Here is a 14,705-nt window from a genome sequence, read left to right on the forward strand (position 1 = left end):
TCAAGCGACCTCGATTTTGTCATTATTTATTAGACTTTTGCCTAATAATGCTAAATCTCAATCATAATAAAATTGTGTGCTAAAGAATTAGAATAAACTACATTCATGATCTATAAAATTTGAATTGTATATTGATTTGATCCTTGTAATTTAGAAAGTCATTGGATGCATACATTTAATGAAAATATTATTAATGGAGTGACCATTTTGTCATAACATTAAACTTATAACAATCAACAAAGTTACTTTCAAAACTGTAAAATCAGCATAGGATGTACCACAAATTTCGAGAAGTAGGAATGTAATTTACTCAAAGAATTATAATGGTAGTTTTTCAAAAGGAATAATATTTAAATATTTTTTTTGAATTATTTAAAAAAATTAAATAAATCTTTATTTTTATATTTGTTCAACCAAATATTATATTTTTATTTTGAATCAAATAAATTCTTATGATTAATAATTGACTAATTGTCATTAATCAAAATATTATTTGTTATTTTATATTTACTTGACATTGAAAAACATTATGATCATGACATCAAACCACATTAGCATACTATGTCATTATTTATTAGAACATATCAATATATCATATTAAGATCATGTTATAGAATAATAAATAGCATTTTGAATAAGTCAATCATTAATTATAAAGATTTATTTGGTTCGAAATAAAAGTATAAAGATTTATTTGATTCAAAATAAAAATATAAAAATTTGATTATATTTAATAAAATAATACAAATTTATTCAAAAATTTTAAAATAATTTAAAAGTATTTTTTAGGGATCATGCCTTTTGCAACTAATTATTGAATGTACCACAAACATTTGGACCAACCTTCCCAACCTAAACAAAATCTTAGCCCTACGGGCTTTTGAGCTGTGACTGGGCCTGATTCATGTGGCCTGAGAAAGACCAGCTAGGGTGACTTCACTGGTAAAAGACTCACTTCAGTTCTTCTCATATTTGACATTTAGTAGCAACAAAATCCACCATACAGAATAAACACCTTTCAATTCAGTTAAAGCTGTCACCATTATATTTCTTAATTATCTTGTTAATTTCTGTTTTGTAATTATTAATAAAATTCTTCTACTAGTATTATCTAATCCTGGTGGTGGGTTTCGTCTGCAAATGATTCCCATCGATCTAGACCACAAATTTGTACGTACATTAATTTCATGCATAAAACAAAACAAGGCCAATTTATTTCATTCCCTTGGTATCATACGCTACGTTGTCCATTTGCATTTCCCCTAATTGTCCCAAGCACTTCCAAACTAAAGTCGCTCTTATCTATTCAATGAGCGCGCAGCGAATTATAAATGGAGTAACTAACTTTACATCCATGCCTATTCTGGCAGTGGCATGGTTGGATTTTCAAAACCTAATAAAGAGGCAAAGCCTTAGGAGATATTGACCATATTTGTAGGGTCCCAAATCTATCCAATGCCTCAAGCCAGTACCTAACCTGACGACCATCTCTCTCCTTCTCTTGCTCTCGCATGGCCCCCTCCCATTCTGGTTCATCAACGTCCATTGATGGGAGAGTCCAGACCTCGAACCAGCGCCGCTACCTCCAACGATATCGAACCTCCGACACCAACAACCCCTAAAACGCCAAGGGCTCCTTCAACACCACGCCAACCGGTCTCCCTTGTCCAGCCATCCCAGAAGCACAAGAAACATAAGCCGAGAGTCCTTCGTGTCTTTCGATCCGTTTTTCGTTCATTCCCTATCATTACCCCAGCATGCAAGTTCCCAAGCCTCCCTGGCGGGATACCAGACCCTCATAAAAGCATTACATCGGGGACCCGAGTGACGGGAACTTTATTCGGGTATCGTAAAGGTAGGGTAAGTCTTTCCGTGCAAGAGACCCCTAGGTGCCTCCCTTCTTTAGTTGTTGAGTTAGCCATGCAAACAAATGCGCTACAAAAGGAATTGGGTGCAGGGATGGTAAGGATTGCCCTGGAATGTGAAAAGAGAGCTGAAAAAGACAGGATAAAGCTATTCGAAGAGCCTTTGTGGACAATGTATTGTAATGGGAAAAAAGCAGGGTACGGGGTTAAGCGGGATGCGACGGAGGAGGATTTGAACGTGATGGAACTCCTCAAGGCGGTGTCAATGGGGGCCGGGGTGTTGCCAGGGAATTCTGAGACTGAGGGCATAGATGGAGAGTTGGCCTACATGAGGGCCTATTTCGAGCGTGTTGTTGGCTCCAAGGATTCCGAGACTTTGTACATGATAAGCCCGGATGGGAATAATGGGCCTGAGCTCAGTGTATTTCTCGTCAGGATCTGATTCTGATCCAGTTAGTACACGTAAAAAATGTGAGAGTTGATTAAGAGGTTGACGAGGCTGCCACGTGGAGGATATAGGCATGCATCATGGGGTCCGCTGATTAACGTTGATGATGTTGATCGATGAATGTATATCCTCCCTGGTGAGTGAAAGGTTGATAGAGATCTTAGATGCAAGTTGGGTAGAGAGTCAAGTTATTAAGTGGATTGTTTAGGACAACCCCATAATTAAGGTGTTCTGGGAGGCCACCAAGGCACTATTGTATACATTTTCTTTTTTCATTTTTCTTTCTAACGAGGGATTTTCTTTTTCATTTTTCATTTTTCATCAATGTATTGTACACAATTGTAGCTTCTTTTTAACGGAAGGACCAAATCAAAGAAATTAAAAGGATTGTTAACCATGATCGGAAATAATTACATGAAGCAAACCGAAACAAGAATATTGAATCATTGAAAGGAATGTTCATCATGAATTCCAGCCAACAGTTTCCCGCATAATCATGAGTAACAATTGAGTACTCATCATCCTCCGCCATTTATTTGAAATTGCTTCAGATGCAATAAAATAGTATTTATTTTCTTGTGCAAGTGCAATATGTTATGCTGAGCACATGCTGCTGGTGTTTTTGATGCAAAGGCCTTTGTCAGTGTCAATAGCTAGGCTTTGCAGGTGTCCATTTTCAGTTTTAGAAAAAGGTTATTCCAGCCTCTGCAAGCTATAACCATAGAATTCTGCAATATGGGGAAGCTTGCTCAAGATCTAAAGAAGAGATTTTGCCACATGGTTGAAGCCTTCATATCTTGCAAAAATGATAAAGGTAAAACATTATTTTCCCAGCCAAGAAAAAGAAACAGAGAGTATATCAGTTTATGAGCCATTAATTTCTTTATCTTGTTCTTTTTTTAGGAAATGAAAATGGGGAAGAACCCAAGATTCAATCTTCGGAGGTACATTTTGTTTTTTTGGCTTGCTTTTTTTTTTTTCATTTTTTTCATTCCTTTGATCCACGAGAAGTATGTTACCCACATAATGTTGGTTTGTTTACTGTCAACTGTATTATGCCAAGAGCTATTAGATGATTATCCATTGATCTCTTTGCTGTTGTTTTACAGACGGTAAGCATGGAAGAGAGAACCATCCGGATCAAAGCTCCAAGGGGTCCAACGCGCCCGGGCGTGCCTAAAGGTCCCCCCGCTCAAACCAGCTGAAGATCATAAATCCTTTCAGAATTCTGCTAGTTTGGCATCCCCTGGTGCTAAATGTAAAAGAAAATACTTGGTGCTTGACATTTTATCTCTATAATGTCTTGTACTAATTACAACCATAACATCCTTGCAAGTTAATTTTGTTGTAAGCTGCTCAGTATCAGTTTCCATGCTACCTGCTTTGGCTTTGCTTTCCCTTGGATCTCTATCAACTTCTTCTCATAAAAATTAAGAAAGCAATTGATCTCGTGATGGCAGAGGTAAAATGCTAGATTCAATTGGGGATTAGGTTCATAAAAGAAGCTGCTCAATATCTCACGATTTTCAATATTCAAAGGTAATTTGGTTTCATTAAGATATATATACATATATAGGCAAAGTCTAATCACTTTCTAAACCACACGTTGGGTTTATATTAGGGATATAGATAAATTAAAGTACTAGCTAGTCTGCAAATTAATCGGGTTTGACTCAGACACGTGTTCAAATTTGATTTGTGCATATAATTGTATACATACAAATAAGGTATAATATAGTGTTATTTACATTCATATTTGTAAATGTAATTCTAATCTTGAGCTTCAGCTTGAATTCCAGTAGAAATGAAGTTTCAATCTTTTAATTTGAGTTGATGATGATTGAACTGAATCTAGTTAAGTTCAAATGGCTCTTTCTTTAGAAATTATTATAACTAATCAAAATGTGTAATATATATTAGTTATACTAATTGCAGTAAAGTAAAGGTGGATCTTAGTTGTATAAATAAAGTCTTTTTCTATTTAATATATATATTTTTTGAGGTAAAAATATACACTCATGACGAGTGTATTTAATAAGTTGAAAATGTGATTCGTAACATAATGCACATTCCTTTAATATCATATAATTCTAAATATGTTTGATTAAGTCGAAAAATTACCTTTTCATCCTAGTGCTTTTAATGTAAAAAACAAACTAACAACACAGAAGATTTTGATTTCTTTCAATCTAATAATTGAAAAAATAAACTTCTAAAATAAACTTTTAATGTATCACTTGTAATTTTAATGAAGAAAGGAACGTAAATTCAAATTTAGAATTACTTGGGTAACATTTGGTATAAGAAAAATGAGAACATATTATTTATAATATATCCAATTAAATTACAGTGTTTGTTTTACAACAAATTACTGCAATGTAAAATTGTATTGACTGTAATGTGATTGTTATCCAAAATCAATACAATTAAATTATATTACATTCTATAATATTATTAAAAATATTTTTAACTTTTGATTTTTTATTTTGTTAAAGATATTTTGTAATGATATAATTTATTATTTTATATAAATTTAGAAGGATGTTTCTTTATTACTCTCAATAGTCATCCTTTGTTGAATGATGGATGAGGGCTTTGAATAAAATTTATTTATCTTTTAAAGGAAAAAAAATAAAATAAATCATATAATATAAAAAATTATTTTAAGAAATGAAAATAAAATATATGATATTAAAAATATATTTAGAAGATAATATTATATAAAAATTAATAATTAAAAAAATAAATATATTAAATTTACATTTAAATAAATAGAGATAATTTTACAAATTAATATTGCATTTTTAATAAAATATTTATAAATTAAATACTGTAATATTATTTTTTATATTTTAATTATTATTTTATTTATATATTAAACATTCTAATATTATTTTTTATAATTATATTACATTGAGTATATTTCCAACTCCTTGCAGTGACATGACAACCACGGCCTACCATCGGTACCAAACCAAAGTTTAACCTTTGCAGCCCAAAACTCATGACAAACGGCCCAAGTAACAAAACCATCATCTCACAAGCGCAAAAAAATAAAACAGAGAAAGAAAAAGAAAAAGAAAAAGAAAATATTACTTTTATGATAAAGCGCAGGTCGTTGAACGCGGAACCTGCAAAGTTATTCCATCTTTCTGAAAGCAACATTACCGAACCAAAATCCTTCCCCTAACGTAACCCACAAGCCCCCACGACCCCAATAAAGAAACAAAGAAAAGCCCCCAACGTGGATTCCTTAATCACCATGAAGGTTCCAGAAACACATCCTCAGAACACCCCAAGATTCTAGGAATCACCAAAACCTACCCCCAACAGCAGCCAGCGGCCAGCAACAAGGGAAACCCTCTTCTTCTTTTTCTTCTTCGTTTACTAGTTATATGGCCACGGTGGCGCGTGCGATCCGCTGTGAGCTACTGTCCAGTAAACCTGGGGCTACTCCTAGGAGAGAATTGGGTGGTCAGGTTTCGGTGCCGGTTCAGAGAGTGAAAGTGGGCGAACCTGAGAATGGAAAGATAGTGTTGCAGCCGAGGTTGTGTACGTTGAGATCGTATGGCTCGAATCGAGGTGCGGTGATGAAGACGAGAAGGGAAGAGGGTGATGAAGTGTCCCCCTTTTTTGAGACGTTGTCGGAGTATATTGAGAGTTCCAAGAAGAGCCAAGACTTCGAGATCATCTCTGGTCGACTCGCCATGGTGAGTAGTCCTCTGCTTTTATGCCTTGTACAAGAGTTTTGGTGGTTCTGCTCATGACGTATGATCCGACTTTGAACAAGACCTGCTTGTATTTCCATGTAATTTGTTTCCTATGATGTCTTAACCAGTTGGAACTAAAAGATTTTGAGTATAGTAACAGAAAGTTTGAGCTTTGAATTAACTGGCAAACAACCAATTTTTGGTGAGTTTTATTTGTTTAGATCAAATTAATATGCCTTGTGTTATAGGTTTGGACAAGGGGATTGTAGCTTGGAGCCTTCTTTTGAAGAGAGATGTGGGTGTAAATTAAGTTTTACTTATACCTTTTTCCTCATTTTGTTGTTGTTGTTGCTGCTGCCGTCCCTTCCCTTCTCAATGCCGGGTTATGTCCCATGGAACATGAATCTTGCTTTGATTTATCGTGATCCAATTTCTTCCAATGGACCAATATAATAATTAAAATTTATTGTCTATTGGATCAGCTATTTTTCCAAGCGGTTTTCAATTCTTTATAAAATTAAACCAACTGTTTGAATTACGCATTAAAGCATTTGATTTATTCTTTGGTACATGATTAAGCAGTTTTCAATTTTTTTCCAAAAAATTATATAAGAAAAACCCTACTGCTGGATTACACAAACAGTATGGTACATACATGTTTTCAACTTATAGCAGTGGAAAAATTATACCATCCATTAAGATTCATTATGCTATCTTCTCAATTCTAAAGCGTTGTCTAACGAGTAAACAATCTAATATGGTTCACTTGTTGCAGATTGTGTTTGCAGCAACAGTAACAACAGAGTTTGTGACCGGAAACTCCCTATTCAGGAAGATGGACTTCCAAGGGATTGCTGAAGCTGTTGGTGTGTGCCTGGGTGCTATGGCTTGTGCCGCAGCCTTTGCTTGGTTATCTAGTGCTCGGAACAAAGTAGGTCGAATCTTTACTGTGAGTTGTAACTCATTTATTGATTCAGTGATCGACCAAATCGTGGATGGATTGTTCTATGAAACTGATTTCAGTGACTGGTCCGATGATGTTTGAAACCGGGAATTATACTTCTATATATATAGTTATAAAGGAAAGCAGGTTCTCCCGTTCGGAGAAATTGTATGCGGAGATCCCGGAAACCAGAGATGTAATTAGGTTTTTCTTAGCATAAATGTTATACAAATAGAAGGCATGTAAACGAGGGAGGTGGGTTCGTTACTAATTCCTGGTGTTTGCCTATCTTATGTGAGATCAATTAATTTGTATAAAACATGTATGAATTATAGTAATCAACTATAGATTTTTGCTTAAATTGGGGGTCGAGATTTCTTGCTGTGTCCTTTTTTTTCTTCTGCTGGAGAATGCCCTTTGCACAGTTATATCAATGGGGTCCTTGTAACTGGACGATGGGAGGCATGACCTGGATGATTGATTCCTTACGTTGAGGTCTGGTTATCTCTGTCTTTTTACCTCCATCTCTCCTGTAAAATTGCTTGTTTAGTCGCCTTTGATTCTGGATTTACAAGTCAATTCCAATTTTTTCACTTCCCCAAGACTCCTTGGGATCGGGTCGAATAGAAAATTAGAAATCATTTTGGTAAATGTTGGGGCAGATTTTCCCAGGAAAGATTTGGCAATTTGATTTTGAATACAAAAGCCTTGGATCTTGATTTGTGGACCTGGTCACACAGTTCCACTCCCTTAACTACACTTGTCTCAATCAACTGAACTCTTTTTGTCATTTAATACCTTGAGCTTAAATGCAATTAACCAATTTAATATCTCATTAACCTTTGTATTACTTTCTTAATTCAATTAGTTACCAACAGTTAATGACGCTCTTTTGGACCAAAATTTGAGGGCCAACGCCAAACTCTTACGAAACTTGTGAAAAAGCAGCCCATCACTGCACGTGCATCCCATGCTTTAAGTCTGCTTAAACTTGCTTTAAACAGCTTATTTCCTCTTTTAACTCGACCGTCCACGTGCCAAGCTGCTGAGCCCCAGCTACATTTCTTACATGGTATCATTATTATAAAATTTTAAAAATATAAAAAATAATAAATTACATCATTCTAAATCATGAAATTTTTAAATTGTTTATTAAAAGATAATTCAGAATTCTTGATGGAGATTCAATAATAGATAACACCATAAAGAAATTTTCATAATAAGTAATTATTCAATTGACACACTGAATATAAATGAAAGAGATTCTTTATTGATTTTCTTACCAAGGAAAGTAGACAGCCTAAGTACTTTCAGTCTTGATTAATTAACTCTTTAATGTCTTGATTAATCAACTTGTCCTAACAAAGGGATTAACCCTTAGTAATTGTCCTATAACTCAGTGGTTATGAAAATTAAATATAGAAGATTTGTTAAATTTTCATTTCACATCAATATATTTATAGTATAAAACTTAAACCATGAGATAAGATAATTATCAAAATTTTATTTAAAGAAAACATATTTCATTTTTAGATATAAATATGTCATCATTAATATTTATCTCTGTCATCGTTTATGTTTATCTTTTATTCTTATATTAAGCTTTATTTGTATGGTGATTAAGATTTATCTGCACCTTGTTATGTCATCTTTGTTCTTATCTTCACATGTTGTGTCAAGTGTTGCTATTTGTAACTCCAATACATTATACATTGATTGATTTAAATTATTGATTCACTTCTCTCTCGTCTCTTCACATTCCCTATTCACAAATGCTTGCCGATTGTCATGGCAATTCTTAGCGCGCGCTCTCTTCTCTCCTCGTCTCCTTTCCCTCCTAAATCCCGTCACTCTTCATCTCCACTCTCTCCCTTAACTTACACGCTCTCCTTCAAACCTAAAACTGTAAGGCCTCAATCCCTCAATCATAGCTTTCGTAACGACGCCGTTTCCTCCTCTTTCACTGGTATCGAAGTCGGTGAGGACTTACCGCTTGATTACGGCGATTGGTTTCCCAAGCCCGATCCAAACCAGCGGAGACGAGCCGGCATTTTGCTCCACCCGACGTCGTTTCGTGGACCCTATGGTATAGGCGATCTAGGCGAACAAGCTTTTCGTTTCATTGACTGGCTACATTTAGCTGGTTGCTCTGTTTGGCAGGTAACTCCCCCTCTTAAACGCTCCGTTTCGTTTCCCTGCTGAGTCAGAAAATCAGGGAAAATGAACTTGAAAAAGGTTCAGGCCAATGGATTTTGCTTTTAACGTGGCTTCATTTCATTGGTCTGTTTTCAAGTTAAGTTTCTGCATTTGAATTATTTTCCGGATTAAGGCTGTCCTAACTCATGCTGACATGGTACTTTTTAATGATACCTAGCCTCCTAATTTGATGGGCTACAATGGAAAGAAGGTTATTTTATAATTTCTCATATTAATGAACTAAATTTATTGTTAATTCAGGTGCTTCCCCTTGTTCCTCCTGGTGAAGGAGGATCACCATATGCAGGCCAGGTGCTGCTTTATCTAATCTCTTCTTAGTTAGTATTTTCTTTTTCCCGTTTCAATAAGTAATGGATTCTGCCATTTTAGTGAACTTAAAATGCTTAAGAAAGAAGAACCCTGAAATTCTGGTCAATTAGTTGTGTATGCGCGCGTGTATGTGCATGTGTGTGTGTGTGTGTGTGTGTATTCTCTTAGGTGCTGTATGGCATTGTGTAATTTTCCTTGATGATTGTTTCTTCAGGATGCAAATTGCGGTAACACTCTCTTGATTTCGCTTGAAGAGCTTGTTAAAGATGGCTTGCTAACAAAGGAAGAGCTTCCTCAACCAATGTGAGTAGTTTTTATTATTTTATATATTTGAGTTAACGGTTATGTTTGAGATAAATTGTATGACCTTTTATTCACACCTATGTTTTATGTTCCTACCATGTTGTTTGTGCAGTGATTCTGACCGTGTGAACTATTCTATCATTGCTAACTTGAAGGACTCTCTAATAAGTAAGGTAAACAGTCAAAAATCAGAAGAAGCTTTATTGCTTTTATTTTTTTAACAAAAAAAGAAAAAAGTTCCTCTTGCTATGTTAGAGCCTTGAATATCCCAAGTGATCTACTAGGATTAGCACATAGGTTTAGACTTAGCAGCAGCTGCAATTTTTGTTTCGCTGACAGGATCTCTATGACTACACTATAAATCTACATCTGCCTGTAATTGAAGCTATTAAGAGATTGTGGAATTCATGGAATGTCAACTATAAAAATGAGAGCTAGGCGATTCTTAACAAATTTGAATGTGTTTCATCTACAAGGTCACTCAGAGTTCCTTATATGATGATTTTCCCCTTTACTTGGGTTGCAAGTACAATTCTGTGTAATTTTCTTTAAAAAAAAAATTTATTTTTTTTTTTTTTAAGTGAGATATATTTCTTAGACTAAAGCATAAAAGGAAAAAGTCACTAAGGAAAGAAGGTTCACAAGGTTTCATGGATCACACATTACCAATCAGTGTTGTAAATACTACTTAGCATGAATCTTACTTCTCTATTGGTTAAATGTGCCAAATCCAACTCACATTATCATTTCTTAGGCTGCAGAAAGGCTCCTCTTACGTGATGGAGAAATTAAAACTCAGCTTGAGGCTTTCCGTAGAGATCCTATCATATCAAGTGAGATATTTATATTCCATATAATTGCATACTATCATATTCCTGTGTACTTATAATAGTTGTTTCCATATTCACTGAGCTTCAATCTGCATTTGACTGTTTAAATTGCTATATGAATTGGTGGAGTTTGTGAGTGGAAGGTTTTTGGTGAAAAGAAGATTGGTTTTTTTGGGATTGAAAGGGGAGTATTTGCAAGACTCTGTTTTAAAGATCATTGAGGGTTGACAAAATCTCTTCACGTTATCTTTTTCTCTTTTGCGTACATGCTAGAACAAAATTTTGGAAAAATACATTGTGCCTAGAACAAATTTGCTTTCTCATTCTTAAATACGTTGTTAGTCATGTGATCATTTAAGCTCGTTTTTTATTTTTAATTTTGTAGGCTGGCTTGAAGATTCAGCATACTTTGCTGCCATTGATGACAGTTTAAAAGCATTCAGTTGGTATGACTGGCCGGAACCTCTGAAAAATCGCCATCTTTCAGCCTTAGAAAACATATACCAGGAGAAAAAGGATTTTGTATGATCTGGATCTCTTTCAATAAAAATATTGGCTCAATAGTCTCCTATATTAGCTACCTACTTTAGACACTAATATCGTTACCTGCTCTTGCTTTCACTTGGCAGATAGATCTGTTTATTGCTAAACAATTCCTATTCCAAAGGCAGTGGCAAAAAGTTCGCAACTATGCACTGATGAAGGGAGTCAGCATAATGGGAGACATGCCCATTTATGTAGGTTATCACAGTGCTGATGTATGGGCAAATAAGAAACATTTTTTGCTGGTGAGGAGTTTATTTATGTGTAAGGAAGTGGTAATAATTTAACCATGCTCAAAAGCATTCAATTTTTGCTGCTGGCTACAAATTTCTATATTCTTTTTGGCAGAACAGGCATGGTTTTCCTAGGCTAGTCAGCGGTGTTCCTCCTGATGCCTTCAGTGATACTGGTCAGCTATGGGGGAGGTTTGTACTACCCTGAAACAAGCATACATGTCTCTTGTTTAAAAAATTATTTTTCATAAATATTATTACCTGTGCTTATAAAAATGAGGTATTGTTTCGTTGTCCATTCATTCTGAAGACATATTAGAAATCCAATTATATACATGTGACAATTGCTTTATATCTTTTCTTCTCTACTTTTTCTCCCATGTATTGATCTTAATGCTATGCATGTCTATTTTTGATTTTCTAACAAGGTTAGGGTCTTGAATACAATATTTTTTGACAGTTGGTTAAACTCTCAAATGATTTTAGTCGTAGTATGTAAACTTGAATCAGATACTTTCCTTATCATGATATTCTGCACTAATTTTCACTTATTTCACTTCTGCAATTTTTACTTCTATACTAGCTTCTTTCTACATTAGTCATTTTTAATTAAGGTCATACTTCAATTCAGCCCTCTATATGATTGGAAAGCCATGGAGAAAGATGGATTTTCATGGTGGATACGCCGCATTAGACGTGCACGAAATCTATATGATGAATTCAGAATAGACCACTTTAGGGGATTTGCTGGCTTTTGGGCTGTCCCTTCTGGTGAGATGTTGTAAACTATACTGAGCATGGTGTTTTCTAGGAATGTATGTTACACTGAACTGACATTACTAACACAATTAATCTATACAGAAGCAAAAGTTGCAATGGTTGGACGATGGAAGGTCAGATTTCTGTCATTCTTATCATGTTAAAATTTTCTTTAATTGTGCCAGTATTCACTACTGATATTATTTCCGTGATAGTAGGCTGGCCCTCAAAAATCCTTATTTGATGCTATCTCAAGAACGGTTGGAAAGATTGATATCATAGCAGAAGATCTGGTATGTTCCACCAGAGAGAATATGAAGAGTTTATTTTTATCCTTCTTTTTCTGTTTTGTTAATGTAGTTTTAGCTTTTTACTTATTTTTGTACCTCTTCTGCAAGGAAAGTGAGTCTAAATACTTGATTCTTAAATAATTCTTGACCTGCCTCTGATAAAAGTTTTCTTTTCTGGGGGCATTTCAGCAACTTATATATATTGAGTAAAATATAACTTGTCTTTGGGAGGGTTTTTATATTGATACTTGATTCTAGGGTTTTTATCACATGGCAGGGAGTTATAACTGAGGATGTAACTGAGCTTAGGAAATCTATTGGAGCACCTGGAATGGCTGTTCTCCAGTTTGGTAATGTGTTATTTCTGATGAAATGTAATGAAATATTTTTAATATTTTTGACTGCCTTTTAAATTTGCATTCTGTGATGTTGTAGTTTTCTCCCATTTTCTCTTGGTTTAGGTTTTGGCAGTGACTCTAGCAACCCTCATTTGCCTCACAATCACGAGCACAATCAAGTTGTTTACACTGGAACTCATGATAATGACACGGTAAAGCTCCTTCCAGAAATGGTTCTTTGTTAATGTCTTACTGTATTGTTGGTTTCTTGGTGGGTTGAAAGTTGAAATGATGCATGGTAGGAATGATCTGAAGAAATTAATCTATTTATTAAATATAATTTGAAATGAAACAAGCAAAATATTCTGGATTTGGAATGATGGAATCACCATAACTTTTAAGACAAAATCTATCAAAGGCAAAAACTCAAAAATATATGCATGTTCTTCTTACTTCAATTTTCAGCAAAAATAATCAAAATAACAACCAAATATACAACAATGCCTTTAAGGAATTGCCCATGTCTGGAATCATTACATGGATTTGAATAAGAACTATGAATTCGATTGCCACAAAAAAGAATGTCTGGAGCAAACATCCAAATTTAGGAAAATGTCTCAATTTTAGAATATATTATATGGAGAAGGATGAGTAGGGAGATTGGATGAGAGAGATGAGTGAGAAATTTGAAATTTGATACTTCACTTTACTCATAAATTTTGGCTAAAATCATAGTGTTGTTTGGTTTGACAAAAATATTTTATCAAATTTTTAGATATTGCATGCTAATGGTTCGTTTGATTGTCTTGTAGATCCAAGGTTGGTGGAACAATATAATGGAAGAAGAGAAATTCAATGTGAGTTTTCTTTGCTATGCTAAAGCCTCTGAACAGGTTTATCTCTTCATCTTTGTCTTACATCAGAAATTTTGTCTCAGGTATTGAAGTATCTTCATATCACTGAAGAAGATGAGATCTCATGGGCACTGATCCAAGCTGCGCTTTCTTCAGTAGCTCAAACGGCAGTCATAACCATGCAGGATGTTCTTGGGCTAGGGAGTTCTGCCAGGATGAACACTCCTGCAACAGAGGTAAAGATATCCTTAAACATGTGCATTGAAACATACAATGGACTTGTGGTGCCGTCTAGAACATTGTTAATTAAGAAATAGACCATTAATGGTGGTTTAAATTTTCAAGGCCCTATCGAAGATTAGAGGGAAAATGTGCAAAACCTTGCCCCACATGATTGGATAATTTGAATTTTGGTGCCCAATCTCAGAATTTCATTGCCAATTTTAACTTAGATCACCAAAGTTTATTGTTCTTCCTTTGTCAAGCACATTTTGTTATTTGTGCATGCGATTTGCCCACTTCTTGTCTCATAGTGTGCATTGACTCTGACAAAAACCATGATGATTCTTAGAGCTGCAAGCTTTTTTTAGGTTCTTATCCTTTTCTTTTTTGAAGCACTTATTTTTATCATAAAGAGAAATGGGCCAAAAGGCAAAAGAAAGTAATTTATGCATTTTAAGTTTCACATACTAAAACAAAGAAGAATTTTAAACAATCTCGTTGTGACTTTTTCTCCGATGCATTGTGTGCAGATTGGAAACTGGAGTTGGAGGATACCTAATTCCATGGGTTTTGATTGCTTGGAGACAGAAGCACTGAAATTAAGAGATATGCTTTCCATGTACAGGGGAATGTAGTTCTGTAATCCTGAGTGTTTACACACGCTTGTAGGTTTGCCACTGTACCATGAGTCTAAAAACAATCTATTTAGTTTTGAATAAGTTTGTCTTTGAATAATTGAGGTTTTAGAGTTAAATTAATTAAAAGGTTCGTACCTTTCTTTTATGTCTGGTCAGTAATTTCTTGTTTTCTAATATGCTTATGAAATTGATTGCTACTCAAA

General features: G+C 34.7%; 3 protein-coding genes and 1 long non-coding RNA gene across 4 annotated transcripts; all 4 read left to right on the forward strand.

Annotated features, from left to right (window-relative positions):
• Positions 1-1,355: 1,355 nt before the first annotated feature.
• Positions 1,356-2,710, forward strand: LOC110409463 (MIZU-KUSSEI-like protein (Protein of unknown function, DUF617)). The gene has a single exon (XM_021418814.1). It carries the CDS (start codon positions 1,549-1,551, stop codon positions 2,305-2,307), a length of 759 nt encoding a protein of 252 aa, XP_021274489.1. The 5' UTR covers positions 1,356-1,548; the 3' UTR covers positions 2,308-2,710.
• A 222-nt stretch (positions 2,711-2,932) lies between these two features.
• LOC110409875 (uncharacterized) lies at positions 2,933-3,728 on the forward strand. The gene is made up of 3 exons (XR_002444618.1): positions 2,933-3,127; positions 3,217-3,257; positions 3,423-3,728. It is a non-coding gene; the product is annotated as an uncharacterized LOC110409875 (long non-coding RNA).
• Positions 3,729-5,460: 1,732 nt separating this feature from the next.
• SEP2 (stress enhanced protein 2) lies at positions 5,461-7,350 on the forward strand. Its single transcript, XM_021418579.1, has 2 exons — positions 5,461-6,023; positions 6,799-7,350. Exons 1-2 carry the CDS (start codon positions 5,709-5,711, stop codon positions 7,066-7,068), a joined length of 585 nt encoding a protein of 194 aa, XP_021274254.1. The 5' UTR covers positions 5,461-5,708; the 3' UTR covers positions 7,069-7,350.
• A 1,308-nt stretch (positions 7,351-8,658) lies between these two features.
• On the forward strand, positions 8,659-14,647 carry DPE1 (disproportionating enzyme). Its single transcript, XM_021418624.1, has 16 exons — positions 8,659-9,126; positions 9,424-9,474; positions 9,707-9,795; positions 9,908-9,968; positions 10,550-10,628; positions 11,011-11,147; positions 11,255-11,413; positions 11,517-11,593; positions 12,033-12,172; positions 12,263-12,294; positions 12,379-12,453; positions 12,728-12,800; positions 12,912-13,000; positions 13,601-13,645; positions 13,726-13,878; positions 14,395-14,647. Exons 1-16 carry the CDS (start codon positions 8,755-8,757, stop codon positions 14,497-14,499), a joined length of 1,737 nt encoding a protein of 578 aa, XP_021274299.1. The 5' UTR covers positions 8,659-8,754; the 3' UTR covers positions 14,500-14,647.
• Positions 14,648-14,705: the final 58 nt, after the last annotated feature.

Source organism: Theobroma umbraticum, unplaced genomic scaffold (genome assembly GCF_002168275.2).
Source record: "Theobroma umbraticum cultivar Fairchild unplaced genomic scaffold, ASM216827v3 scaffold_44.0, whole genome shotgun sequence".
Classification (NCBI taxonomy): domain Eukaryota; kingdom Viridiplantae; phylum Streptophyta; class Magnoliopsida; order Malvales; family Malvaceae; genus Theobroma; species Theobroma umbraticum.